Source organism: Xenopus tropicalis, chromosome 1 (assembly GCF_000004195.4).
Source record: "Xenopus tropicalis strain Nigerian chromosome 1, UCB_Xtro_10.0, whole genome shotgun sequence".
Taxonomy (NCBI): Eukaryota; Metazoa; Chordata; class Amphibia; order Anura; family Pipidae; genus Xenopus; species Xenopus tropicalis.
In genome coordinates this window covers 166,675,256-166,702,855 of record NC_030677.2, presented here as the reverse complement: position 1 = coordinate 166,702,855, position 27,600 = coordinate 166,675,256, and the positions used below count along the sequence as shown (strand labels likewise).

The 27,600-nt window shown below is 39.1% G+C and overlaps 1 protein-coding gene across 1 annotated transcript; it reads left to right on the top strand.

Annotated features, from left to right (window-relative positions):
* Nucleotides 1-26,565, top strand: lztr1 (leucine-zipper-like transcription regulator 1). The gene is made up of 21 exons (NM_001128036.1): nt 1-182; nt 2,614-3,005; nt 4,061-4,123; nt 5,713-5,769; nt 8,125-8,204; nt 9,661-9,769; nt 10,915-10,998; nt 11,832-11,889; nt 14,518-14,657; nt 14,858-15,059; nt 15,552-15,662; nt 15,828-15,920; nt 17,344-17,439; nt 17,572-17,758; nt 18,126-18,295; nt 18,836-18,992; nt 19,275-19,401; nt 20,908-21,057; nt 22,200-22,305; nt 22,469-22,549; nt 26,048-26,565. Exons 2-21 carry the CDS (start codon nt 2,857-2,859, stop codon nt 26,162-26,164), a joined length of 2,337 nt encoding a protein of 778 aa, NP_001121508.1. The 5' UTR covers nt 1-182; nt 2,614-2,856; the 3' UTR covers nt 26,165-26,565.
* The last annotated feature ends 1,035 nt before the right edge of the window (nt 26,566-27,600 follow it).

Here is a 27,600-nt window from a genome sequence, read left to right as displayed (position 1 = left end):
CATTCATCCACCAAAAGGAGAGGCCATTAGCTGAAAACCCTGGAAAACAAAGAGTCGATGCCATAGGCAGCACTGCCTCTCTGTGGGTGATCCAGGGTTATTTCTGTTTGTCCCTCAGCCTGCTCAAGCCCCGCCCCCTACAATTTGCAAAGCGGAAGGGAAGTAGAGAGAGCGAGACCCAGGTACTGTGAATGGGGAGTCTGGGCTGGGCTAGGGCTGCCCCCTGCTAACACTGAGGCTTTAAGCTAATGTAATTAATAAAATATATATATTATAAAGATATAGGAAGGCCAGTATTTTTTTCCCGGAAAAGGTGGCAACCCTGACTGGGGCTATGGAAACACAGGCTTGGCTAGTGACCTCAGTGCCACACAGGCTCACAGAGACACACACTCTCTTATGGATTGTAGTATATTGTTATTGTATACAATCTTATTCTGTGTCCATACTGAGATAACGTTTAATATCATTTGTATTACTGTGCATTGCTTTATTCCTCTAATACAGTGATCCCCAACCAGTGGCTCCTGAGCAACATGTTGCTCCCCAACCCCTTTGATGTTGCTCCCAGTGGCCTCAAAGTTGGTGCCCATTTTTGAATTTCCTATTTGGAGGCATGTTTCGGAGGCATAAAGGCCATCTGTACTGCTAAACAGTACCTCTAGTAGTCTGCCAGTCCACATTGGGCTACTAATTGACCAATCTAAGTCCTTATTGGTCATTGATTTTGTGCTTGTGTTGCTCCCCACCCTTTTTTCATTGAAATGTTGCTCACAGGTAAAAAAAAGGTTGGGGATCCCTGCTCTAATACATTATAGCACAGACAGTAGCAGTGCCACAATGCCCCTCTAATACATTATAGCACAGACAGTAGCCATGCCACAATGCCCCTCTAATACATTATAGCACAGACAGTAGCCATGCCACAATGCCCCTCTAATACATTATAGCACAGACAGTAGCAGTGCCACAATGCCCCTCTAATACATTACAGCACAGACAGTAGCAGTGCCACAATGCCCCTCTAATACATTACAGCACAGACAGTAGCCGTGCCACAATGCCCCTCTAATACATTACAGCACAGACAGTAGCAGTGCCACAATGCCCCTCTAATACATTACAGCACAGACAGTAGCCGTGCCACAATGCCCCTCTAATACATTACAGCACAGACAGTAGCAGTGCCACAATGCCCCTCTAATACATTACAGCACAGACAGTAGCCGTGCCACAATGCCCCTCTAATACATTACAGCACAGACAGTAGCCGTGCCACAATGCCCCTCTAATACATTACAGCACAGACAGTAGCCGTGCCACAATGCCCCTCTAATACATTACAGCACAGACAGTAGCCATGCCACAATGCCCCTCTAATACATTACAGCACAGACAGTAGCAGTGCCACAATGCCCCTCTAATACATTACAGCACAGACAGTAGCAGTGCCACAATGCCCCTCTAATACATTACAGCACAGACAGTAGCCATGCCACAATGCCCATCTAATACATTACAGCACAGACAGTAGCCATGCCACAATGCCCCTCTAATACATTACAGCACAGACAGTAGCAGTGCCACAATGCCCCTCTAATACATTACAGCACAGACAGTAGCCATGCCACAATGCCCCTCTAATACATTACAGCACAGACAGTAGCAGTGCCACAATGCCCCTCTAATACATTACAGCACAGACAGTAGCAGTGCCACAATGCCCCTCTAAAACATTGTGTATTAGAGGTGTGTGTGTAGGAACTGCACAATATTTGGCTACTGGGGCACAGTGCTAAGGGGTTGTTAGAGCACAGATTTACTCAGTAGGCCTCAGAAACAGGTCAAGCAGAAATATATATATCCTAAGGCTTTAGCAAAGTTGAAATACTTACTGATAGTAAGTAAGAAGTTATGCTGACTATAGAACATCATTCACCTGTCTGGAAAGTCCCAGTTGTTGTAATAGACAAAAGATCAGTGGGACATATCCGCTAAAGGCCTGCATATTTAAAGTGCCTTGTCTTATAAGCAAGAGTGAAAACAGAAGTGTTAGATACTAGCTCCTGAACTACGGGTTTAGCCTTCCAACTATTGATTCCACATGTGTATTAACCAGTTATAAAAAATGGTACTTGCATAGCTTAATCATTTTCCAATGAGCTGTTTAGCTAATGTATGTAATAAAAATATGTTGATGTAAATATAAAATTATGTTTGTATCAGGGTATAAAATCTTCAGCTTTGATGTAAGCAGCAGGCAATTTGTCTAAAGCTGATGTGCTGGTATTCTGAGCATTATAAGGGTCTCCAGAAATTTCCAAGAAATTCAACCAGATATAACAGGGTGATGCCCATTAGGGGAGATTCCTATTTTGCAACCCCCCTGCTACCCAAGTGCCATTGGCTGTTCTATGCATGGCATATCATTGTGTCCCTCTTTATCTTTTTCAAAAATGTTGGTAGGTATGCAATATTTTGCTCTATTCTATTTAGGCACTAGATGTCACCATCGCTGCACTGCACTGTGCAGTTATACACAAGCAGCTGTGATGATAGAGCTGTGCACTTTTACTAGCCGATCCATTACATTTTTCTATTTCCTGTTTCTAGTCTACAGCTTGGTTCAGCCCTTGTCTCAGAGAAGTCTGGCTACCGTTCTGTAAATGGACCTGCAGTTTGTGAATTTGTTAGTTTCACCGACTAAAGCAAGCACATAATATCTTGGCTGGCCCCGGGCTGCAGGATTTAACCTCTGTTATAAAGAAGCGCAATTGAGAAAGAAGCTGCCAGTACCCTAGCTGAAGGCACTGACATACCTAGAGCTGTGCTCTGTGCCAAAACAAGTGCGTCTCCATGGCGTGCAAGTCCAAGGTGGCACCCAGTGTAGATTTTGACCACAGCTGTTCTGACAGTGTTGAGTACCTGACCCTGAATTTCGGCCCATTTGAGAGTGTGCACCGCTGGAGGAGGCTTCTTCCCTGTGACGAGTTTGTAGGAGCCAGGTGAGTGGGCTTGGGAACTGCAACTGAACATCAACTTTTTAAAACTGTAATGATGGTAGTTCATCTTCATCTCACACATTCTGTTGCTCTAATAACATCCCTTCTGAGCTACCCTATAACTACACCTATATGGGCATGCAAAGAACTGCTGTAGCAGGTGCTTCCCAGACAACACTTGCTGGTTCCTTAGGGAACTCAGTGTCCTGAGGTGCAGTGACAGCCAGTGGCCAGATTTGTACGTATAGGTTCTAGCTCTAACTATACAGGGTAGTTCAAATTGGGGTCTGATTCTCGTCTGCATATAAATGCAACAAGCATATAAACATTTCATTGTGATACAGTATAAGTAAAACCTTTCATACTAGTATAGTAAATTTTCTCTAAAACAGTTATGTAGGCTCTTTTTCTTAAACAATTAGGGGCACATTTACTTACCCACGAACGGGACGAATGCGTCCGATTGCGTTTTTTTCGTAATGATCGGTATTTGGCGATTTTTCGGAAACTTTCGCAACTTTTTTGTTGCCATTCCGAATGTTGTGCAAAATTTAGCGATTTTTTCGTAGCGTTACTACTTGCGCGAAAAGTCGCGACTTTTTCGTAGCCTTCGCGCCGAGTACGAAAGATTCGGATTCATTCAAGCTTCAGTATGGTGACTTTTCTTGGGCCAGGTTGGAGCTGCAGGGTGCCATTGAGTCCTATGGGAGGCTTCCAAAATCATGCTAAGTCTGAAAGTTTCGCCCGCCGCTTACGAGCGCTCAATACGAAAAAGTCGCGACAAGATACGAGCGCATCGTAATACGTGCAAATCGTATTGGTAACGAAAAAGTCGCGACAATTTCCGAAAAGTCGTAAAGGCGCAGAAAAAATCGCAAAAAATACGAAAAAGTCGCAAAATGTTCATTTTCCAATCGGAATTTTTCCAATTCGGATTCGTGGGTTAGTAAATGTGCCCCTTGTAGGATAATTACTGTCCTTGAAGTGCATATCTTTTACTACATGGCATTGTGTTTTTCAGTAATAATACCAAATCAAAAGATCTCTTTGTTTTACAGGCGCAGTAAACACACAGTTGTAGCGTATAAGGATGCTATCTATGTTTTTGGTGGAGATAATGGGTATGTAACACTGTGAAAAATATAAAATACATGTTGATACATACAAAAATACAAATTAGTCTGGTTCGTCTAGTTTCTTATGTTAGACATACCATCCTATTGAACACACTTCCCGCAGCAGTAATGAGTGACTGAAACTTATCAGAGCACTAGTCACATGGCTAAGGGGAACTTAAGAAGTAAGTAAGAAAACTAGTATGGTTACTGTATGAAGAAGTCAAATAATTACTAATGACTGTAAAGGTGGCCATACAAGGGCCAATTTTAGCTGCCGATATTGGTCCTTTAAACAGATTCAGCAGCTTATCTGCCGTGTATTGGTACGAATGATGGGCCTCCCCGACCGACATCTGGCCTGAAATCTAAATTAGACATATATAATTTTTTTAATAACTGCCTTCAATCACATACTTTATTTTCTTCCATGACCTTAGAAAAAATTCATTGTAAATCTTAATAAAACACAAAAATATCCTAAATTCTCCCCAATCTCAAAATTTGGGAAGTGTTGTAAAAGGGAAGGGGTGTCCCTTACCAAATCACCTGCTTTGGACTTTTCTCATTTGACACTAATATCACTTAATGTATTTCCTGAAGTAATGCAGTCTGCTCTGTTATTGGAGATCTGTGCAAAGCCACCAACTGAGAAATGTATGTGTTGGATCAATACAGTTCCATTTGCAGCCATTACTGTAGTATTGCATTATCTAATCAATTATTAAGCATTTATCCTGCAGTGTAAGAGTTGATTATGATTTCTGTGAGGGTTTGCAGATTGATGCTATGATTTGTAATAAGTTCAGACTTGGGGTATTCATTCTATGACTATTGATTTACGAATTTCTTCTGAATAGAAGGTTTGTGTTAGTCGCCGTGTTGATTGATTGTTCTTTTGATGCATTTAATACTGAATGAAAGCTTGGAAGGACAAAGTTGGCAGGTTATTGGCCCATGTATGGGGCCCTTCTGAGAGACTTACAACTGGTATGTGGCTAAAAATATCTATTGAGCAGATCTTTCCTGTTGGAGGAGGACCACATCACCATGTTAACGCAGTCCTTTCCTGGTGGGTCTGTGTAGGACCAAGACTGTATTTTGGTCCAGTGCTGCCCTAGGTACCAGACCTCTGCTGCTCTCGTCGGCAGAAGTGACGTCATTGCGCAAAATGCTGCACATGACGTCACAACTGCCTGCGGCGCCGGACAGGTTCCCCCCTACCCCACACCTCTGCCACTGGATTAAATAGGAAAGGATCCATAGGCAGTGGAAAGGGCTTTTTTTCACCAAAAAAAAAAAAAAATTACCATATAGCTATCCAAGGACCACCCCTCTAAAGTTGCCACCCCAGGCACAGGCCCTCAAGTGCATATATGGTAAATACAGCCCTGCATAGGACTCTATTGTGATCAAATCATTGACCTGGTGGCCAAATGAAAAGATCATACAGATTTGACCCAGAGTGTTGGTGGTGAAATCTAATAGTATCCAACTTTTTAGGTATTTTGAGGGTTAGGGTCAGGTGCAGGTTACTAGCGCTCTTGTGTTTTTTGTATATTGATCTAATAATCTATATTACTTTCTCTTCACAGAAAGAATATGTTAAATGACCTTTTGAGATTTGATGTGAAGGATTGTTCCTGGTGCAGGTATTTTATTCTATATCACTATTCTATTATTTCATTAAATGAAGGGATGCTGTGACAGCTGCCCTCCAGCTTTTATTGAGCATTGCCATTTGAGCTTTAGTTTAGAAGACTTGAGGATTGCAAGCAGTGTTCCCTCTAGTTCCTTCTAGGCTATGTGCACAAAACAATTATTTTGTGCACACAAGAACAGTGTGCTCAGGTCAGGAAAAAATACAGAATTGTGATCTTTCCCACCACATTTTCTGGCCTAAAGATTTGTGTGTGCGCACGACAACACAGCTTAAAGGGAACACTGACTGCAAGTAGGATATCGATTTCTCATTTTGAATTCTGCTTTCTCTCTAAACAATATTATAGCTTATTCTAGATAAACCATTATCAGTAAGAGTTTCATATACTCATATTCATATACCTTTCCTAAATGTTTATATAACAGACATTACTGATGCATCTGGCACATGTGTTTTAGGCAGAACATTTTTCATTTGAATGGCAGTTTGTGCTAGATGCTTCAGTTAAGCTTGTGCCACTTGTAATTGGGGAAGAGGTACATTCATTTTTTTGTATACATTTTTGTTGGTTGTATATTTTAAATTAAGTTAGGGCCTTATAAGCTATACCTAAAAAGGGGCACATTTAAGATTGCCCGTGGTTTTCGGCACCTAAAAGCTAAACTTATTATTTAAGCAAGCCTGCTTGGGGAAAAAAAACTAACAAGGTATTTTTAGCCAAAAGACTGCCTGAGTTCCTTAACATACGTGGGTTTCCTTTATGGTTGTTCAAACCAAAAGGCTGAAGGAACCATAAATGTATTAGTTTAAAATTAGTGCTAGAAGGAATATGCTTATAGAACAACTATTATGTAATATACATTGCTCGTTTTTTTCGCACAGCCCCTCTGCAAGTATTCTATCACTGTATAAATAAGCCAGTCGGCAGTTCAGCCCCTGCTTGATGTTCTTTAGAATAAGCTGTATGGGCTATCTGGCTAACTCTCACAGATTTTACAGAACCAGCTCACAGCATGCATGTAAGCAACTTCTCTAAATGAGTAGACAACTTGGCTAGCATGCCATGCTGCTTGCTTGCAACCTTGCAGCCATATAGTGTCTCTGCTGAACTGGAAATTGCACTGGTGGCAAATCTCTGTGTGCCATTGCCGTAACGAGAACTGGACTATGATAGTACAGGGCTCTATCAATCAAGGGGAGGCAGTTGTTACATGGCACTTATCTGCCATTAACACTACTACATAAAACTGCGACAGAGCTGCAATACACACAAAATATATATGTAGTCATGATTCCATAAATGACTTAGTATTCCTGATGACTCCATAGAAGAAAATCTTCTTATATTGGATAATTCTCTTTGTTGATAATTTTGGTGTCTGCAGTAGCTCCCCTATAATATAAGAATGCCGGTTAACTCTTAAGCTGGCCATACACGCACCGATACTATCGTACGAAACCTCGTTTCGTACGATATTCGGTGCGTGTATGGCATGTCGGCGAGTCGCCATAGAAGGCGCCTGACCAAAATCTGCCGTCAGGGCTGAATCGGCAGAAGGAGGTAGAAATCCTATTGTTTCTACCTCCTTATCTGCTGTTTCAGCCCTGACTGTGTGTGGCGGATCTGACGATGTTTCGTGCGACCATCGAAACATCGTTAGATCGCCACGTGTATGGCCAGCTTAAGTTATAGTTAAAAAGAATGGAAAAAAGGTGAGAGACATTTAATTTTGGAAGCTGTTTGCACTGTTATCTAGGGTAACCTAATTATCAGCTAAAGGTGAGCATTATCAAATGTTAAATCACATAAAAAGATGATAACCTTTGGCACACTGTCCTTGGTAGCTGATAATTGGCAGTCAAAATGGTCCTAATTACCTGGAACTGGAATACTGACTGCAACTAAAAATCACTGTCCTCTAGTACAGGGATCCCCAACCTTTTTTACACGTGAGCCACATTCAGATATAAAAAAGAGTTGGAGAGCAGCACACAGGCATACAAAAAGTTCACAGTGATTGGCTATTGGTAGGTCTTATATAGACTGGCAGCATACAGGAGGCTGTACCATGTGTACTGTTTGGCAGTACACATGGTTTTTATATATCTAAAACTTGCCTTCAAGCCAAATTCAAAAATAAGCACCTGTTTTTTGGGCACTGGGATCAACATCCGAGGGGTTGGTAAGCACGTTGCTCGCGAGCCATTAGTTGGGGATCACTGCTCTGATAAATCAGTCTTCACCCATCTCTGAACAAATTATAATAAGCTATGAGAAATGCTAATTAGCCACACGATAAATAACCACCAGTATTCAACTGATGATGTGTTTACTTTTTTTTAGAGCTTTTACCACAGGGAGCCCTCCAGCACCCCGATACCACCATTCTGCTGTGGTCTATGGGAGCAGTATGTTTGTGTTTGGTAAGTGACTCACTCATGGTTGTGTTTGTATGATCTTCTTTCTTTATATTATTATACTGTATTGCTAGCATTTAAAATCATATGTTTGAAATCATATGTTGCTAGCTAGGTATTTTCAGTTTTCTGCTTTACTTCTTAAATTCTTTTAATATTTCTTGTATTTTCTAATCATTTGCATTTGGATTACCAGTGCTAAGACTTATGCAACAATGATACCCCTCGTAAAACACGGGTTGACCAGTCAGTGAATCAGTCAGTCTGATATGTTCAGTGCATTATCCTGATCTTTTGCCAGTAATTTATTCTTACGCATACATTTCCAAATGTTGGTTACAAGTCTATGCCCATCAGGTAGCTAAGGTAAACTCCATATAGTCCTCCTAAATATTTATTATCCAGCATGGTTTTCTGCTTTTTCCTCTCATCTGTGGTGCAGCATGAGAATTTGAGCCTAAACACTTGTTCAGGGCTCCCTCCAAATATCAAATAGTCATACCAATTAGTCAGAAAAGACTGTACAGGTATGGGATCCCTTATCCGGAAACATCCAAGAGAGGCCTTCTCCCATAAATTCCATTATAAGCAAATAATTTTAATTTTTAAAAATGATTCCCTTTTTCTCTGTAATAATAAAACAGTAGCTTGTACTTAATCCCAACTAAGATATAATTCACCCTTATTTGAGGCAAAACAACCCTATTGAGTTTATTCAATATTTAAATGATTTTTAGCAGACTTAATTTATGGAGATCCAAATTACGGAAAGTCCTTTATCTGGAAAACCCCAGGTCCGGAGTATTCTGGATAACAAGCCCCATACCTGTACTGCAAGTTTTTAGTTAGTTATACTTGGCTATATGTCCAATAAAAAGATGAGTTTTTTTTCCTAGTCATTCTTAAAGTACTAATATTTTTATTTTCCATTTATGTCTAGTTAGTGGAAATTGTGGCGAATACATACATTTCTATAATGTTTATTAATTTCTTTTTTATTGGCTAGCAGGGAGTATGACAAGGTTTGTAAATTGCTGAACGTTCATAGCCTGTACAGAGGTATACCATACAGAAATCGCATACAACTGTCATAGGAATCCCCACTACTGATTGTGTATGTAGTGACCCTTCCAAGTCATACTAGGCCTCCAGAATGAGGTGTTCATGAGTACAAACCCACATGCTTTTCTTCTGTCTGGCATTGGCCTCTCTATAATGTTATTTTCTATATCAGTTGCTTGTGTGAATGAGTCCTGGGTGTCAAGTAACTGAGTGAATCTGTAAACATTTTATTCTGGTATAGTAAATTTTTTTTATATAAAAAAAATTGTCTTCTGTCAGATATGTTGCCTTTTATAACTCTTGCCCTTTGTCATTCTTGCCTTTTCCTAAAGTATAACTTGATTTTAATCTTTCTCAAGTATAATCTTTTGACCATTGAGCTCACTCAATCTCTTTTTAGGTGGTTATACTGGAGATATTTATTCTAACTCTAACCTCAAGAATAAAAATGATCTTTTTGAGTACAAGTTTGCAACTGGATTATGGACAGAGTGGAAAATTGAAGGGAGGTATGTATCACTTGTGTGTTTTTATCTCCAAAGCTGCTTTCCCCACTAAATTGCTGAAAAGAAGAGATAACAAAAATGAATGTTGCATTGCCATCGCTGACTGATCAAAGTGATTGGCTACTTTACCCATTATGCAATGCAGTTGTCACTGGTACTTGATATCCTAGAGGCTATTAGTGGGCACACATTGCAGTACTGTATTGAGAATTTAAGACATTACCTTCATTGTTGATGTTTGTCATTTGAATGTACACCAATTATTTCTATTCAGTACACAAACACATGTAATGCATTTTGTTTCCTATTTCTCTTGAATTGTCTGCTGCATTCACTGGAATCAAGAGCCATGGCTCACAGGCATTTTGGTTTCCCTCTGTCACTCAGGGAGATATGCAGTAATCAAAATTGTATTATTCATTAACCACCACCCTTGGAAGGGAAAGGTCCTATCTGCAGTTTGGCAAGTAGTCCCAGATGCCTATCCATCAAGGCATTCACAACAGAGAAGTTGTTTCTGTGACAGTTGTCCTCTCATTGTATTCTGGTGACTTGTAATTGAATTAGAATGGGTAATTGATTTAGAATGTTCCTTATTTCCATGAAATTAAAATTATATTAAATTTTCCCTCCTATTTGTGCCTGTATATTATTTACCCACATAGATTGTAAGATCTACAGGACAGGGACCTTCTTCCTACTGTGTCTTTTACCATGTGGCACTTTGGTTGTTGTTTATCAATTTTGATTTTTTTTCTATGACTCATATTTTTTTTTTTTTTTGCTAATTACCACAAAATTTGAATAATGGTTTATAAAAAAAAAAAAATTACAATTCTCAATATTCATTAAGAAAAAAAAATGTAAAAGCTGTAATGTAAAACTCTGGCATCTAAAAGCTGTATGTCCTAGTAGTGCTTTATAAATATAGTTATACATACACACATGTAACTTGTAAATAAGAAGCCAGCCATTTTTTATCACATTTTTATTGGCCCTGTATATAGATGAAGAAAAGCATGTAAACAAGTGGGTAGCAGATGCATTCATCACAACATAAAATAGGTTCAGTTTTGGATGTTATGTCTATTGCATGATTTTATGCCAGGGATGTCTAGAGATGCCTAATCTATTGGATCTCTTTTCAGATTGCCAGTGGCTCGATCTGCCCATGGTGCCACCGTATATAGTGATAAACTCTGGATATTTGCAGGATATGATGGAAATGCAAGGTATAATTCATTGGGGGGGAATGTAATAAAAATCACAAGCATGCGGTAATTTGTAATTTTTGCAAATGTTTAGTGCTGCTCACAATGTAACACTGTTCACAAAACATTTATTACATTGCGATATTAATATCTGCTTCAAGATGGTATAAATCTAAATGCGAAAATAGGTTAATTTTTTATTACATACACTGTGCACTTGCACAATCGCAAACCTGTCGCAAGGAATGCAAAGGATTCGCAAACAAAGCTAAAATGTTGTTCCATTGCAACCGTTTTTTCTGTTACATTCCCCTTATTGAGTTATTTATTTGTACTATACTTATATGTACATTTTTATTAAGCATTTACAGGCACTAGAGAAAGGTTTGTTTTGTTACAAATTAAATTCTGTATGCAGGTCACACTACAATACCGCTAGGGATGCACTGAAGCCATATATAGTTGCACTAAATACCAAAACGTTCACAAGATTTTTCCTAGTAGCGAACTGAATCCGAATCCTGATTTGCATATTCAGACTTGAGATTGGCAAATGTAATTTGCAGTGGGTTTCCTCCAGGTACTCCAGATTCTCAACCAAGTGTCATTTCCTCATTATCAATTTTAATTATCCAAGAAGAACAGCTTCTTGGATTGCATTTAATAATTAAAGGGACAAAAACAGCAAGTAATATTGAAAAGTGATGATGATGATTTAAAATAGGTCCTCAAAATGCAGAAATAGACCCATTGGTATTATGCTTTTCCCAAGAATTTTATTCTGTACACTTTATCACTTATAAATACAGAGGTTTTGAACAACTAACAGTAATGATTTGTATATTTTTGTTAAGGTTAAATGATATGTGGACCATTGGGTTACAGGACCGGGATCTCACCTGTTGGGAGGAGGTGAGTTGAAGGTTCGCTGCTAAGAAGTAATTCATTTAGATTTATCATGAGCATTTCTTAAATAATAGTGCAATTTCTCTGTGTGAAGCCTTCAGCAATTAAAGGTAAATGCTAATCCAGATGAATACCACCATTTTATATGACCTGCTTGCTTCTTCAGTCACCAAGCGATTGCTGTAGTTGAATTGTTTCCTGTAGGTACATAACACACTACAGAACACTACACACTAGCAAGAACTAGACAGTACATAGTGTCACGCTAAGGGGCAGATTTACTAACACTCCATAATTTCTCATTTTTTTTATTTTCAAATTTGGCTAAAAAAAATTTGTCAAAAAAAAACACAACTTTTTCAAATTGTTACTGCAACAAAAAAAAGTTTTTGGACAAAACCCAACAAAATCTCTAAAGTTTCAAAACAAAAGAGAGAACTTCAAGGAAAGGGACCTTTGCCATTGACTTCTACATGAACTCAGCAAGTTTAAGCCTTTTAGATCCATAGTAAATAGAAAAGGAGGTAATGTTTACTTACAACTCCAAATGGTCCTGAGAAAGAAGACACTTAAATAGAAGGTGTTGGATAATTACTTAAATAATTTATTACCCAGTAAAATAAAGTTCAGTTGAATTCATTGTACTGCTTTGCTATAAAGGGGAAATACCTTCACTATGTTTCTTTTTAGTAAATAGTGTCTATAGATAATTCACTCAGTTATTAGTTTTGGTTTTCTGTTTCTAGCCAGCTACATCTAGCAGTTTGGTATAAACCAGAATATAAGGGCCAGCGTCAAAACAAATGATAATATTTATGCTTTTGAGTGCAGAGCACTTGTAAAAACCATGTGTTTGCTTTAGAAGCTGAAATAGAATTTATATAGGGAGCTCATTTGTGTCAGTGGAGACCCCCTGCACAGTTCTGTAAGGCTTTAGGACCTACTCTGTATAAACATCAGTAAAGTGTTTTTTGTGGCTTTCTACCCTCTAACAGGATAACAACATTCTTATACAATATACTGTACAGTGTTTCCAGTTGCTGGATAGAAATATAAACTTTATGGACTTTCCTCAGCTACAACCCTTTTTGCGACAAAATATCTCACGCACTGAGCCTGCTCGGCCCCTTGCCACTCCAGAAGAATCTTCCGAACCTATCTCCCGGAAAAAACATTCCCCAGTCTCTGTAAACAATCCCAAGCCTTGGTCAGTCATGTCCTAACTGCAGCCAGGCTGCCACCCCCTGGCACTACATGATAAAGCTCAGACTTCATTTATCCTTGACTTTTTTTTAATGCTGTTTCATGAAATTCCTATGTAATATTTGTCTCCTCTTTCAATGGTCCCTCTTTAAAGGAAAAGTAACACTAAAAAAATTTTAAGTAAAAAAGCTATTCTACCCTGCACCAATAACTGCTCTATCCTGCAAACCACTTAGTATTTCGAATGGTTAAATAAAAAATACCTGCTAAAACTTGGCTTCCTGTCAATTGAAATATGGCGATACGGCGAAGGAAGGAGCAGCATCCACTATGCGACGATCGATTGATCGAGCCTAGCCCTAGGAAGGAGTCAGGCTAGGCTCGATCAATTGTGGTTTGCAGGATAGGTCAGTTATTGGTGCAGGGTAGAATAGCTTTTTTACTCAAAAAAGTTTAGTGTTACTTTTCCTTTAACCTTTGTACTAACCCACACTTTTTTTTTCTTTTTATCTGAAAAATAGATGGATTTTAATGTAGGCTTGGGGAGGCTTATAAGTCCTTTGTTAATTTACCTAAACTTGTCTGCAATATAATGCTGTACAAGGGATGTGAGGAAGGTTGCAGATTAAAATCTTACATCAGCATGGCATTAGCAGGGCTCTGTGCGGAAAGGAGGGTTGAGATGTGAAGGGGGTGCAAGAGTACGGCAATAACAAGCCTCAATATACTCCACCTTTAGGCCAAGTTCAATCTTACTTAGTCCCCGGTCATACTCTGTTTCTTTTCCCTGTCTTCCTTCCTAGTGTAAAATTAGCCCACACGGAGCTGAAATGACTGAGGGAAAGCATTGCAGAGAGCAGGAGAAGTTTTGGAGTATAACTTATTAATAAAACAAGCATATAGATATTCATTTATATAAAGCTTGTCTTTATATTCACATGTTATATGTGAGCTGTAGATTTGTTTGCAAAGTTTTACATAGCTGTAATAGATTTTTATGAAACTATCTAAAAAGATCCAGTGCAGGTAAACAGGTAAAAAACATTTGTCTGTATGAGGCCTTAGTCTAGTGTGGTGATTGTTATTGCATATTAACATTTTTAGCCTTCCTGAACAAAAAAATCACTATCCGCCTATGGCAGGCATGTGATCGAATTAGCTAGAGACTCCATGTGGGCTCTGCTCTACCACTATTTAAAACCATGCATGTTCATTTAAATAAAAATGTTACAAAAAATGAGTATAAAATGTATAAATGCATACTTTTTCACTATTAAACATTTAACTGCTGTTACTGGACTGAAGGGTATTCCAAAAGCTGACAAATCTGACCACTCCTATGGTACAAAATGTCTGTGAAAAGTAAGATAGAGTATCAATGTATAGAAAAATCTATCTGAACGCATTTAAAATGTGCTTTGTTCTTTGCAGATTGAGCAAAGTGGAGAAATCCCACCATCTTGCTGCAACTTTCCCGTTGCTGTGTGCAGAGACAAAATGTTTGTCTTTTCTGGGCAGAGTGGGGCCAAGATCACAAATAACCTGTTCCAGTTTGAATTCTCAGAAAAAGTGTAAGGCAATGCTTTTGTTTTGTTTTGTCTTTTGTTAGTACTTCGCACTTGTTTATTTTCCATCTCAACCCTAAGTCCTAATTTAAACTGAACTTCACATTGGCTCTCTAGGTAATTCTGTAGTGTTTGATTTGCTTATGACTTATCATCAAAGCTGACAATAATGAATACAAATGCGTGATTATATTTTTGTCCTTCAGATGGACACGCATTCCAACTGAGCATTTGTTACGTGGGTCACCACCACCCCCCCAGAGACGTTATGGACACACTATGGTGGCTTTTGACCGTCATCTTTATGTGTTTGGAGGTGCAGCAGACAATACCTTGCCTAATGAGCTGCATTGTTATGATGTGGACTCTCAGTCGTGGGAGGTGATCCAAGCCAGCCCAGACAGTGAGGTGATGTACAGTACATGGACTCTTGTGACATTATATTATATATATATATATAATTATATATATATTTATAATGCTATAATAATATATTATATTATAGCATTATATTGATAGGCTACAGTTGTATACTCTGTCCCTAACATGACAAAATGGCTGCCTTATACACTTCAGCCATTCAGTGGCTTGCATATAGCACTGCAAAGAAAATGCACACAATTGGCTGTTAGATTTAATGAAAAAAAGCAGATATGGTGAGTAAGAGAAGAGGAGTGAGATATATGCTTTACGTCTTTTTCACTCTCTGACATTGTGACAAACATATACTTCAGTGTAGATATGATGGTGTTCATAATAGTTATATATGATGTTAGTGTATGTCTATAAGTGTTGAAATGCAGAGAAATGTGTCACAAAGTTATTAATTTCTATCATGCTAAACACAATAAAAAGTTAGTATGTCATCTAGATGCTAAAAAATGTTTTAATGCATTTTAGTTACCTAGCGGACGTCTGTTTCATGCTGCAGCTGTTATTGCTGATGCCATGTACATCTTTGGTGGGACAGTTGACAATAATGTCAGGAGTGGAGAGATGTACCGCTTTCAGGTAAACACTTTTATAATATCTGTATATCATTTATGCTTTCATGCTTATAGGCCTTATATGGGACTGGGGAGGTTAACGTCAGTGAATATGAAATGGACAAGCTAAAAATAAAAAAAATACAGTCATGCAAAATATCCATTCTAATCCATTTTTATTCCCACCTAGTTCTCTTGTTACCCAAAGTGCACTTTACATGAAGATTACGGAAGACTGTTTGAGAATCAGCAGTTCTGTGATGTTGAATTTATTCTCGGAGAAGTGAGTACCTGCACCTTGATCTCCCTACATGGATCTTCTTAAAGGAACAGTAACACCAAAAAAATGAAAGAGCTTTAAAGTAATAAAAATATAATGCACTGTTGCCCTGCACTGGTAAAACTGGTGTATTTGCTACAGTAACACTACTATAAGTTATATAATAAGCTGCTGTGTAGCCATGGGGGCAGCCATTCAGGCTGGAAAAAAGGAGAAAAGGCACAGGTTACATAGCAAATAACAGATAAGTTCTGTAGAATATAATAGTGTTTTATCTGTTATCTGCTATGTGCCTGTGCCTTTTCTCCTTAGAATGGCTGCCTCCATGGCTACATATCAGCTTATTTATATAAATTATAGTAGACTTTCTGAAGTAAACACACAACTTTTACCAGTGCAGGGCAGCAGCACATTATATTTTAGTTACTTTTATACACTTTCATTTTTTGGTATTACTGTTCCTTTAAAAGAGAAGGAAAGGCTAATCTCAAGCTACAGGCATACCTTCAGTTCTCTCAATAGTGCCCTTAAGTCTCCCCATATTTCACCTGTTCAGATGATCAGAAGCATCATAGGAAAAAAAAACCTCTAAGCTCTGTAAAGAAAATTTCCCATAATGCCACGCTCCTGCACCAAGACCCCTGTAAATGCGCCGTTTGTACGACTATGAGAAAGTTTCCTGCTGATTGGCTCAGATCACACATTCCTAAGGGGTGGAGGGAGTTCTTAGCATTCTTGTGGGAGGGGGGAGCAGGAGAGAGCTGAACAGACTCTGGCACAGAAAAAAAGGATACAAGAACTCCTATGTTTCTTTTGATAGAGGACTCAGTGCAGCATTCTCTGAGTGCTTATGGCTGTGTTTACATAGATAGTTTTTACCTTTCCTTCTCCTTTAAAAAAACAATTCATTCATGCATGCTCACTGATTCAGTATGAATGGCATCTTGTATGATTCATGCCCATATATAGGTATTTATTTGCTATTTCCCAGCCAGATGACAGTGTCCTATAAAGAGGTCTGTAGAGCCCATAGCTTGTAGCACCCTAGGCCATTACATAAAATTACACTATGTAATGTTTGGAACTTTGCCGTTTCATATACACCGTATCCCAGCATAAATGATAAGCTTGCAAGATGATGAAACAAAAATAGCATTAGATCTATAAACATTTTCTTTTAATGGTACCATGCTTCCAGCGGACTTCTCCTTAACACTTGCAGAAAGTTCAGCTAATGGCTGGGCTTGTGTCTATTTCATATGAGTAAAGGCAATTATTGAAAATGTATTGGACAATAATATGTCTGATGTTTCAAACATAATTAATGGCATACCATATGACTATTTCAATATAAGGACTTTAGCTAAATGACATAAAAGTGGTCACATGTACAATATACTGAGTATTTTTCTTTCATCCCCAATAGAAAGAGGAGCGGGTGAGAGGGCACACTGCTATCGTCACAGCTCGCTGTAAATGGCTGAGGAAGAAAATCATGCAAGCTAGGGAGAGACAGAAACAAGTGAGTAGTTTTTTTGTCCATTCTTTCTGTTTTCCTTTTCAGTACTACCCTAGACACCTTGGTGTTTCCCATAGCTCTATAAGCACTATACAATTGTCAGGCAACCTTCACTGAAACATGGTCTTATATTAGAAATTAAAGCAGGAGCCAGAAGATGAAATGCAGAATTCCCAGCAGAAAACAGAGAGTGCCTGCAGCCAAGTGAAGCTGTCCCGCTCCCAGCCAATGCTAGAGGTCATCATCCGAGATGCTGAAGCTCGCCCGTTTGAGTTACTTATGCAGTTCCTTTACACAGACAAAATAAAGTACCCAAGGAAAGGTGAGTTGTGCCTATATTTCACTTTGCACATATTCATAATTCATCATAATTACATTCAAAATTATATACATTTTCTACATACCAACTCTATGCACAAGCTTTCAGATACTAGCCAATTCCTTCATTCTGCCTATATACGGTAATAACAATACAGGTACACCATTGCTACATCTCTAGATTTGCAAAGATTTATTGAACAGTCAGTAAGGCTTTATAAGATTATTCCACCCCCCCCCCCCCCTTTAAAAAAAATAAAAATAAACAGTATATATATATATATATATATATATATATATATAAATAAATATACTGTATATATACTGTTTTGGCTAGCACTATATAAAATTTCTTTCCCCTCTTTTTTAAGGTCATGTTGAAGATGTTCTTCTCATTATGGATGTTTATAAACTAGCACTGCACTTTAAACTGTCACGTCTCGAGCAGCTTTGTGTTCAGTATATCGAGGCCTCTGTTGATCTTCAGAATGTCCTTGGTGTATGTGAAAATGCCAATAAGCTGCAGCTGGACGAGCTAAAGGTAAAAGGCTCAAGGCCTTAGATTTCCATTGCATGTGAAACTCCAGGTGTAATTGTGTCTTAACAGCAGGGCGCACACACACACAGGTAGCAATGTATATTAAACATGCTGGTGTATTAATGGGGTGTTGAGATCAGATGCATTAAATATTATTACTTAATGCATAATTATTTGTGACTTCTAAACAATGTAATCTTTGGCTTTGTACAATTTAATGTTTTTTTAATCCTGCTTTGTGAATGTTTTATGCCTTAAAGATAAATGTAATGGTGGTTATATTAAGGTATTAAGGGAAGCCTTCAGTATCTGAAAGAAAGCTATCCTTTATAAGAAATGTAATTATTGGTCTAGGAGAGAAATGCTGAGAAATAGGCTAATTCTCTTTTCTGTGCGTTTGTATTGAGTCAGAGTCAGACCTTGTCCAACTCTTTGTTACCTTTCTTTAATAAACCGTAAATGCTTGTATCTCTGTCTCCCTAGCTCCAACCACAGGATGTTATGTTGTTTTAAGTGTGTTGGTGACCTTCCTTCCTATTTTAGGAACATTGCCTGAACTTTGTGGTAAAAGAGTCTCACTTCAACCAAGTAATAATGATGAAAGAGTTTGAGCACTTGTCATCCTCGCTGATAGTAGAGATTGTCCGTAGAAAGCAGCAGCCTCCTCTTCGTATTCATTCTGATCAGCCAGTTGACATAGGTTAGTAACATCTTATAATACTGCACAGGTAATTATTATGAGCATTTCAATAACTTGCTTCTTTTACTTTGACTTAAATATGGCATACATGCCTACTGCATACAATGAAGATGTTGTACATGTAATGGCACAGTGTATTAGTTTCAGTTATAAATTACACTAAGGTACACTATAAATGTGTAGGAGCTTTTCTGCCAAATAAACTTTATGGAGAAGTATGCGCCCTACAATAACTTGCAATGTGTTCTTTGCATGGGGCTAAGATGTAGATGTGTGTTTCAGGCACTTCTCTGGTCCAGGATATGAAGGCCTATTTGGAAGGGGCAGGGAATGATTTCTGTGATATCACTTTGCTGCTAGATGGACACCCAAGACCTGCACATCAAGCCATCTTGGCTGCTCGATCCAGGTTTGTTCTAACTGATGTTTTTGTTCTGTTTAGGATACTTAATGTGCAATTCTGCCTCATCACTAAGCTCCCTGAAATGTTCTCTTCACAGTGTTTGTGTGTGTTCTATAGACATGATATGGAAATATTTCTAGGAATAGTTCAGAGAGCAGAGTACATGCAGCAGTTTTCTGTGCATTGGTATCCCTAAAGGTACACATCTCAATACCCCTTACCCCACTGTGTGCACAGAATGTCACTGGTCTCTCGCCACTAATCTTCCCCTTACAGTTTGTATTAGGCAAAAAGTTCTCTCTTTATTATCTGGCAGTGTGTAGATGGATTGTCACTTTCTGCAGTGGTCCCCATCCATTGGCGCAGGGGCAACATGGATGTTGCTCCAAAAGGCCTTAAAGGAAGTGTTATTTTTTATTTTCTGGCTTGGAGGCAAGTTTTGGTTGCATAAAAAACAGATGTACTGCCAAACAGAGCCTCATGTAGGCTGCCAGTCCACATAGGCTACCAAATAGCCAATCATAGCCCATATGTGGCAGCCCCAGGAACATATTTCATGCTTGCTTTGCTCCCCAACTTTTTTTAAAATTGAATGTGGCTCAGGGGTAAAAAGGGTTGGGGGCACCTGTCTTACTGCAACACTTTGACTGTTAAAGGACAAGGAAAGTCAAAATCTATTAAGCACACTATTAAATAGTACTACTATTGCTGTGTAAAAACACTGTATTTCTGGCATGCCTAATGAAAGATTTACAGAGATACACTTACTACAAACTACATACTTGTTTCAGTGAACGGCGCCGCCATCTTTAAAAAGGGATGCCCATACCCTTTCCCTCACCATCTCTACTGCGCATGCGTCCCCAACATCCTGCGTCCAGCTCACAATACAGGATTCTAGGATTATGTCTAAGGACTCCATGAGTCCTAAAGCTCTGCCTATCTACTTGCTTTTATAGGAATGGCACAATATTTGGGCTGGGCTAGTGTAGCTGGTGTTTTGTTCTGTTTTTTTCACCTGTGAAGGTGCAGACTACATGACTGAGTGTTTGGATGGTCAAATTTATCTGTCTGTACACCCCTATCAGGCATACAGGTAAATCATATAACCAATATCTCCCCAGATTGCTTCCCATAACATTACAGGTATTTTGTATTGGACACTAAGCTCTAGAAAAGCTTTTTGCCAAAGCAATGTATTGTTTTGTTTCTGTTAAGTATATATTGAGGCTTCTTACTACAGTTATACAGAAGCCCATGTGGTCATTCAATCTAACTTCCCAGTAACTAGTTCTGTAGCCAATTTGGGCATAAAGGCCAAGCACACAGAGATATTATCATATAACCATACAACATAAAGGCTTGCTGAACATAGAGGTACATGTGTGTATGTGGCTGGATGGTTCTTCTTTGCACAACACAAACACAACTCGTCAGTAGACATCACACAAACTTGCCTTAGTACAGGGCTGAAAAGACCTGTCTGTGCTCCCAATCTTTCCCTTTGTACAGCTACTTTGAAGCCATGTTTCGTTCCTTTATGCCTGAGGATGGACAAGTGAATATCTCAATTGGAGAAATGGTGCCCAGCAAGCAGGCATTTGAGTCCTTGCTAAGATATATTTACTATGGAGAAGTCAATATGCCCCCAGAAGACTCCCTGTATCCTTTTTAATATGTCAAAAGTTAGAACCTATTTACCTATTCACTCATCGCTGACACAAGGCAGTTGTAAGTTGTAAGGCCTTGGTTATCTATAGCCACATTATGGCCCAGTCACCATTGCTTTATTATACTACCAGACTGATAACTGTTTGTTTGTTTTTTTAACCATTGCCTGTAAAGAATCTTAAAGGAACAGTAACAGCAAATAGTGAATGTTAAAACATAATGTACTGTTGCCCTGCAGTGGTAAAAGCTGTGTGTTTGGTTCAAAAACACTACTATAGTTTATATAAATAAGCTGTTGTATAGCCACGGAGGCAGCCATTCAAGCTGGAAAAAAGGAGACAAGGCACAGGTTACATAGCAGATAATGAATAAGCTCTTTAAAACACTGCTGTATTCTACAGAGCTTATCTGTTATCTGCTATGTAACCTGTGCCATTTAGCCCTATTTCAATTTAAATAGCTTCCTCTTGTGACTACATGGCAGCTTATTTATATAATAATATAAACTCTATATAGTAGAGTTTCTGTAGCAAACACACAGCATTTATCAACCAAAGTGAACCAACCTCATTTCAGTCTCATAGTTCTCATAAAGTCTGTTGTTTATAATACAGGTATGGGATCTCTTATCCAGAAAGCACAGAATTACATTTTTAGCAAATTGTTTCCTTTTTCTCTGTAATAATAAATCAGAACCTTGAACTTGATGGGAACTTAACTGCATGAATCCATGCTAGTGGCAAAACATTCCTGTTGGGTTTATTTAACTTTAGTAGACTTAAGTTCCAATGAGGTTAAGTTAAAACCCCCTATTCAAAAATTCCAAGTCCCAGCCCTTCTGCATACTAGACCATATACTTGTACCTCATCTTACTATTTACAGCTAGTAAATTGAATTCTTTTTCATTCATTTGCACAATATGTAATGCACAAACACCCCCCTCACCGTTTGGTCTGGGCCCCTACAGAGTTATTGAACCATTTTGCTCTTCACATCACTGTAAACTAATCCAGATCAGACATCAGTTACAGTAAGATAGCGGTGATCTTGCCCTTTAAAAAACAAAAAAACATTTTTAACATAACAGACCTCTTGTCTTGTTTGTCATTTGTTTCTTAATTTGCCTGTCCAGCTACTTGTTCTCTGCCCCATATTACTATGGGTTCTTCAGTAACCGATTACAAGCATACTGCAGGCAGAATCTGGAGATGAATGTTACCGTGGAAAATGTACTTCAGGTAAATGTTTGTAAATGAATGCAGGTAGATTCCCGAGCCATATTTGTATTTATAATGGAATTGATCCATCTGCTACGATGGTATGATCTCCAATACCCTTTGTGTATTTAAATGTTGTATTTTGTCCCTTACATGTAATACCACTTTCTGATTTCCTTTCTAGATTTTAGAAGCAGCAGACAAGACCCAGGCTGTGGATATGAAAAAGCACTGTCTTCACATCATCGTCCATCAATTCACCAAGGTTGGTGGCATCTTTTCTGGGTCTCTTTCCTTGTGTTGTCCTTCCATCTACAATATTGGATCCACAATAGAAATGACACTACTGAAAACACTACACTTTCTAAATGGCTAACTGTGCCTTGAGCTGCCTTTGTGTATGTGTGGGTGTAATAAATGGACTTTGGCTTTTGTCATTACCCTTTAAGGGATACTGTCATGATTTGTATGGTGTACTTTATATATCTAAATTACACTCTTTACATAGCAAATTATTAACTCTACCATTTAAAATGTTATTCTTGAACCAACAAATGTATTTTTTGTAGTTGTCATATAGGTGTGTAGGCAGTAGGGATTAGGTTCGGAATTCGGCCAAATCTTTCACAAAAGATTTGGGGTTCGGCCAGATCCTAAAATAGTGGATACAATGCATCCCTAATAGGCAGCCATCTTAGTGCATTGTGCCTGAGTTTGAGCTTTCAGAAAGAGCCAGTGCTACACATTAGAACTGCTTTCAGGTAACCTATTGTTTCTCCTACTCCCGTGTAACTGGAGGAGTCCCAAGCCGGACTTGGATTCCTTACTGTTGACTGCTATTCTGATATCTACTGGGAGCTGCTACCTTGCTGCCTTACCATTATTCTGCTGATAGGTTGTTGGGAGGGGGGTGATATCACTCCGACTTGCAGCTCAGCACTAAAGTGTGACTGTCGTTTATCAGAGCGCAGGTCACATGGCTGTGGCACCCTGGGAAATGAAGAATATGGCTAGCCGAGTGTGAAATTTCAAAATTAAATTTGGAAAAATGTATTTCAATGCAGGATCCTGCTGGAGAAGCTCAATTAACTGATGCTTTCCCATGGCAGTATTCCTTTAAAAAGCTATATAAAGCATTGTTTCCCCATTAATAGTATGTTATTTCAAATAATTGGTGACTAATTGCGTAAATGACATCTATATGTGATACAGTAGCTGTCTGCTGTGTAACTTTGTAAGAGTTCTTTCCCAGCAGGTTTTCCATGTGATCCATGCACTATTTTCCTTAAAGGGGATATTTCCCCCACTTCTGTATATAACTCAAATGCAATTGCACTTTTCTTATATGCTATTATTATCAGTGAACTGACTGACTCCTGCTGTTCCGCCTGGGAGGAACAGCAAAACCTATTTTAGGGACCCAGGAAGCGCTTACTGACACTTCCTTGCTCAGTTCTGATGCGCTTGCTTCAGTAAAATAGGCTTCTTAACTTGTGCCGGGCCCCCAGCTGGGCTGAACAGCAGGTGGCACTCTGGTTACATGATAATAGCAGTTTTTACACATATCTAAAAAAGATTAAATTGCAAAAGTGCTCAGACGAGCACTCTAAACAACTTTACATTGTTATTCGTAGGGTATATTTATGTTAAATATCTCTTCTCCTTGTGTGCTTTGTGTTGATATTCCCATACCCCTTCCCACAATGCTGCATTGTCAGGATACCTGTACTCTATGAGCATGTCCTTGCCCAGCGTGCCACTTCTGTCCCTGTTCCTAAACTAGCTGTGTTACCAGTGGAAATATACATCCATCTCTGTGTAACTCATTATTCTCTGTGCACTTCATTCTTTGCATATGGACCAATAAAGCCATAGTGTGCTGTCTCTGTGTATGTGTCTCTGTGCAGGGCAGATCGAAGGCTTATATTCCAAATTAAATGCCTCTTCCAACGTGATCCCACCACCTTGGGAGGAGTTTACCCTGTAAACCTGTTTCTAGCCTCACCTAACATTTTCTTGGAGGGCATATGTTTATAAGCACACACACACACACTGGTGATATGTTTCCCAAAATCACACCATGTTGATGAAGTACAAAAAAATGGCTTTGCCATGTCAGTTAGTAGTTCAGGTTAAAAAACAAGAATAAACATGACAATTTAATGGCTGACTTTATTGAAGTATTGCAAAGTAAGTCTTCAAGCAAAATTGCTTTCTAACTGCTTATAGTTTTCATTTTTTATTCTTGGCATTTCCAAAGGGCATATTTGCAACTGTAACGTGTATGAAATAGCCATCAGTCATGTGGTATCAATGATGCTGCTTCCAGAATAAGAGGATAAAATAGACAAGGCAACATTAATGCCAGCATGTTGGCCAGCATTGGATTCTCTAATTGGACCAAAGATGTGGCCCCTCTGCTGGAAGCTTTTTCAGCCTCCGTATTTTTCAGGCTTTGAACGAACCTAAAACACAGCTGGCCAATATAAAAATGTGCAAATCACATGTCTTATTACATAGCTATTCTATGGCACAAAATAAACATTTATCCACTGTAGTTTTAGTGCACAGTCAGTAGATATCTGCTTCTTGCTTTATGGGTTTGTCTTTTGCTTTCTCCCTGTTTCAGCCTTTAACAGGCCATTAAAGGAGAAGCAAAGGCTAAGTCACTTGGGGGTGCCAAAATGTTAGCCTTGTACTTACCTTGTACCCCTGTTAGGAGAAAACAGCACCAGCCCGGGGTAGCTGCAGCGCTTCCTCCTTCCGGCTTCGTTTTGCAAGGACTAAACGACAGGGGCATGCGCAGTAGAGTGAAAAGCCGACTTCTCTGTTAAAGTTCGGCTTTTAGCCTACTGCGCATGCGCGCGAGCGATACAGGAAGGAGGAAGTGCTGCAGGTACCCCGGGCTGGTGCTGTTCTCTCCGAACAGGGGCACCAACCCGGGATAAAAGGTAGGCGATTTAAGTCACTTGGGGTGCCTAACATTTTGGCACCCCCAAGTGACTTTGCCTTTCCTTCTCCTTTAAACTTTCTGTTCAGGGAGAGGCTGGCAGGCCAAAACTCAGCCCTGTGTGGCTGGGGCTTAATGATCCCTAATCTTATGTCCATTTATCAGCAATGTCACTTCACTTTCCATTACATTGTAGTTTTATTATGCATGGTTGTTATTATACTTAGTCATTATGCATTGTTATTATACATGGTCATTATGCAATGTTATTATGCAGTGTTGATGCCAAACCAGTTAGTGATATCTCTGTTTTGGCTTTTTGGTAACTAAACTGCAAACTTTGTATGTCTGAAGCCAATGGTAATAAAAGCACAAGGCAGGTATAGGCACCTTTTGCGGCAGCAGATAAGCCAGTAAAGCAGCAAGCTCTCTTACAGAGCTTATATAAGAGGAAGGGACATTTTATTTCAAAACCTCCCACTCCTGTTTGGATTTGGAAATACTGGTTGCTGTAGTTGTTGTGGAGCATAAAACTAGAATGCAATGTGTGTTGAGTATTTCTATAAATCCAGATCTACAATAATACAATAATACAATAATACGAGTGCTCCTATGTTGAGAGGCGAGAGAGAAATAGTAGTAAACATCTATGTTTTAATAATAATAATGTAGGTTCCAGCAGACTTCGTTATCATTTAGATCGTGTTCCAGTTTCAGGAGACAGAGGGGCTTATGCTGTGGCTTTAGTTTCACATGGCCCTAGATCCATCTATAGGTGCCTCATTATTTCCTCCTTTCCTTCCTCACACGAAGGTTGCAAAGTTGCCAAACCTGCGATTACTGAGCCAGCCGCTGCTTATCAACATCATCGAATCTCTGGCCAGTCACATTTCTGACAAGCAGTGTGCTGAGCTGGGCTCGGACATCTGAAGCCACCATTGGGGACCACATGTGACGTCTGATGACATTTGGCCAAACTTCGTGCCATTCCTCGTCGCTGCAAGTAAATCTTCTTGTCGTACCTTAGAAAGGACTCTGCGCTGTGTCCAAAGCTGCTGTGAGTTACTCTGCATATACAGTGAAGGCATCGGAGCACAGAATTCCCAGTTACTGCCGCCAGTCTGCATGTGAAAGCGCCTTTAGGTTTGCTGGGCAGTAGATATAAATACTCCCCACATCATGGTTTGTACAGATTTTGCTGCTAATTTACTGAATGTACTCTGTATCACTCTACATTATGATTATAGCACTTTCTTACATTCTCTTTCCTGCACACTAGGGAATTCACATAGCTGCCTGCAGAAGCTCTTAAAGGGAAAGTAAAGTGCCAAGCTTTATGGTGAAAAGGTCTTTAAGTGCATAAAGCTACTTTACTACTTCCCATATATGTTTGCCTCTCTGGGTCTGTTCTCTGAAGCCTTAGGCAGCAGTGCCACAGCCATAGTGCCAGGCAATGAATGAGCCAAACCCAAATGCTTAATAGTTGCTGGAACAAGGGCCATAACTGGTGTACATGGGAAGTAATACAGGAGCCCTATGCAGCTTTGGCATAACTCTTCCTTTTCTCTTTATTTCTCTTTCTCTTTACTTCATGAGTGAAAAGGGGGAAAAGCAAATGATCTAAGAGGAAAGGTTCTTTAGGATATTCTTCACAAATATTTTCATGTACAAACCAAATTATAAAACAGAAAAAAACCTCCAGTGTATATTTGGCATTAAGAAGATAATATAATCAGTATTTTATTTGCAAAAAAAAGCCAGTACTTTTACCAGGCTGTAGCTGCCATTTTTATCCCTGGTCTAGTGCATTTCCCCACCTCCTACCAGTTCTCTCTTAAGGTGGCCATACAATACAATAACAATCTTTCCTGAGAACATTAGTTGCATAAAAGATTGTTCTTCCACTTCACTAATGTTAATAACTGAATCGGCAGATATGTGGGTAAAAACAATAGAATTCTACCCCATCTGACGATTTAGAGCTAACCAACTGCCAGCATTCAGATGCCTTGATCAAACTTTTCACCCTGACTAATAGACAACATGACCGATATCCAAGGCCTTTATCGATATCGCTCCCCTTGTTAACCCACCAAACACTCACTGAATATCATATGAAACCTTGTAATATCAGTGTGTGTATGGGCACCTATATTCCTCACTCAATGTTCAAACCAAAGTTTATCATCTCTCTGTGTTCTGTGAATAAGGCTCATCATTTATTTTCCTTTACTGTCCCCCTTTCATGCCCAATCTCTATGCACACCAGCTGGCTTATACAAAAACTTACCTCTATCCCTTTGCACTTAGTAAGCAGCTATCCAGTATGTTAACATCCTTTATTTGCTGACACTGCCATTGTTGCA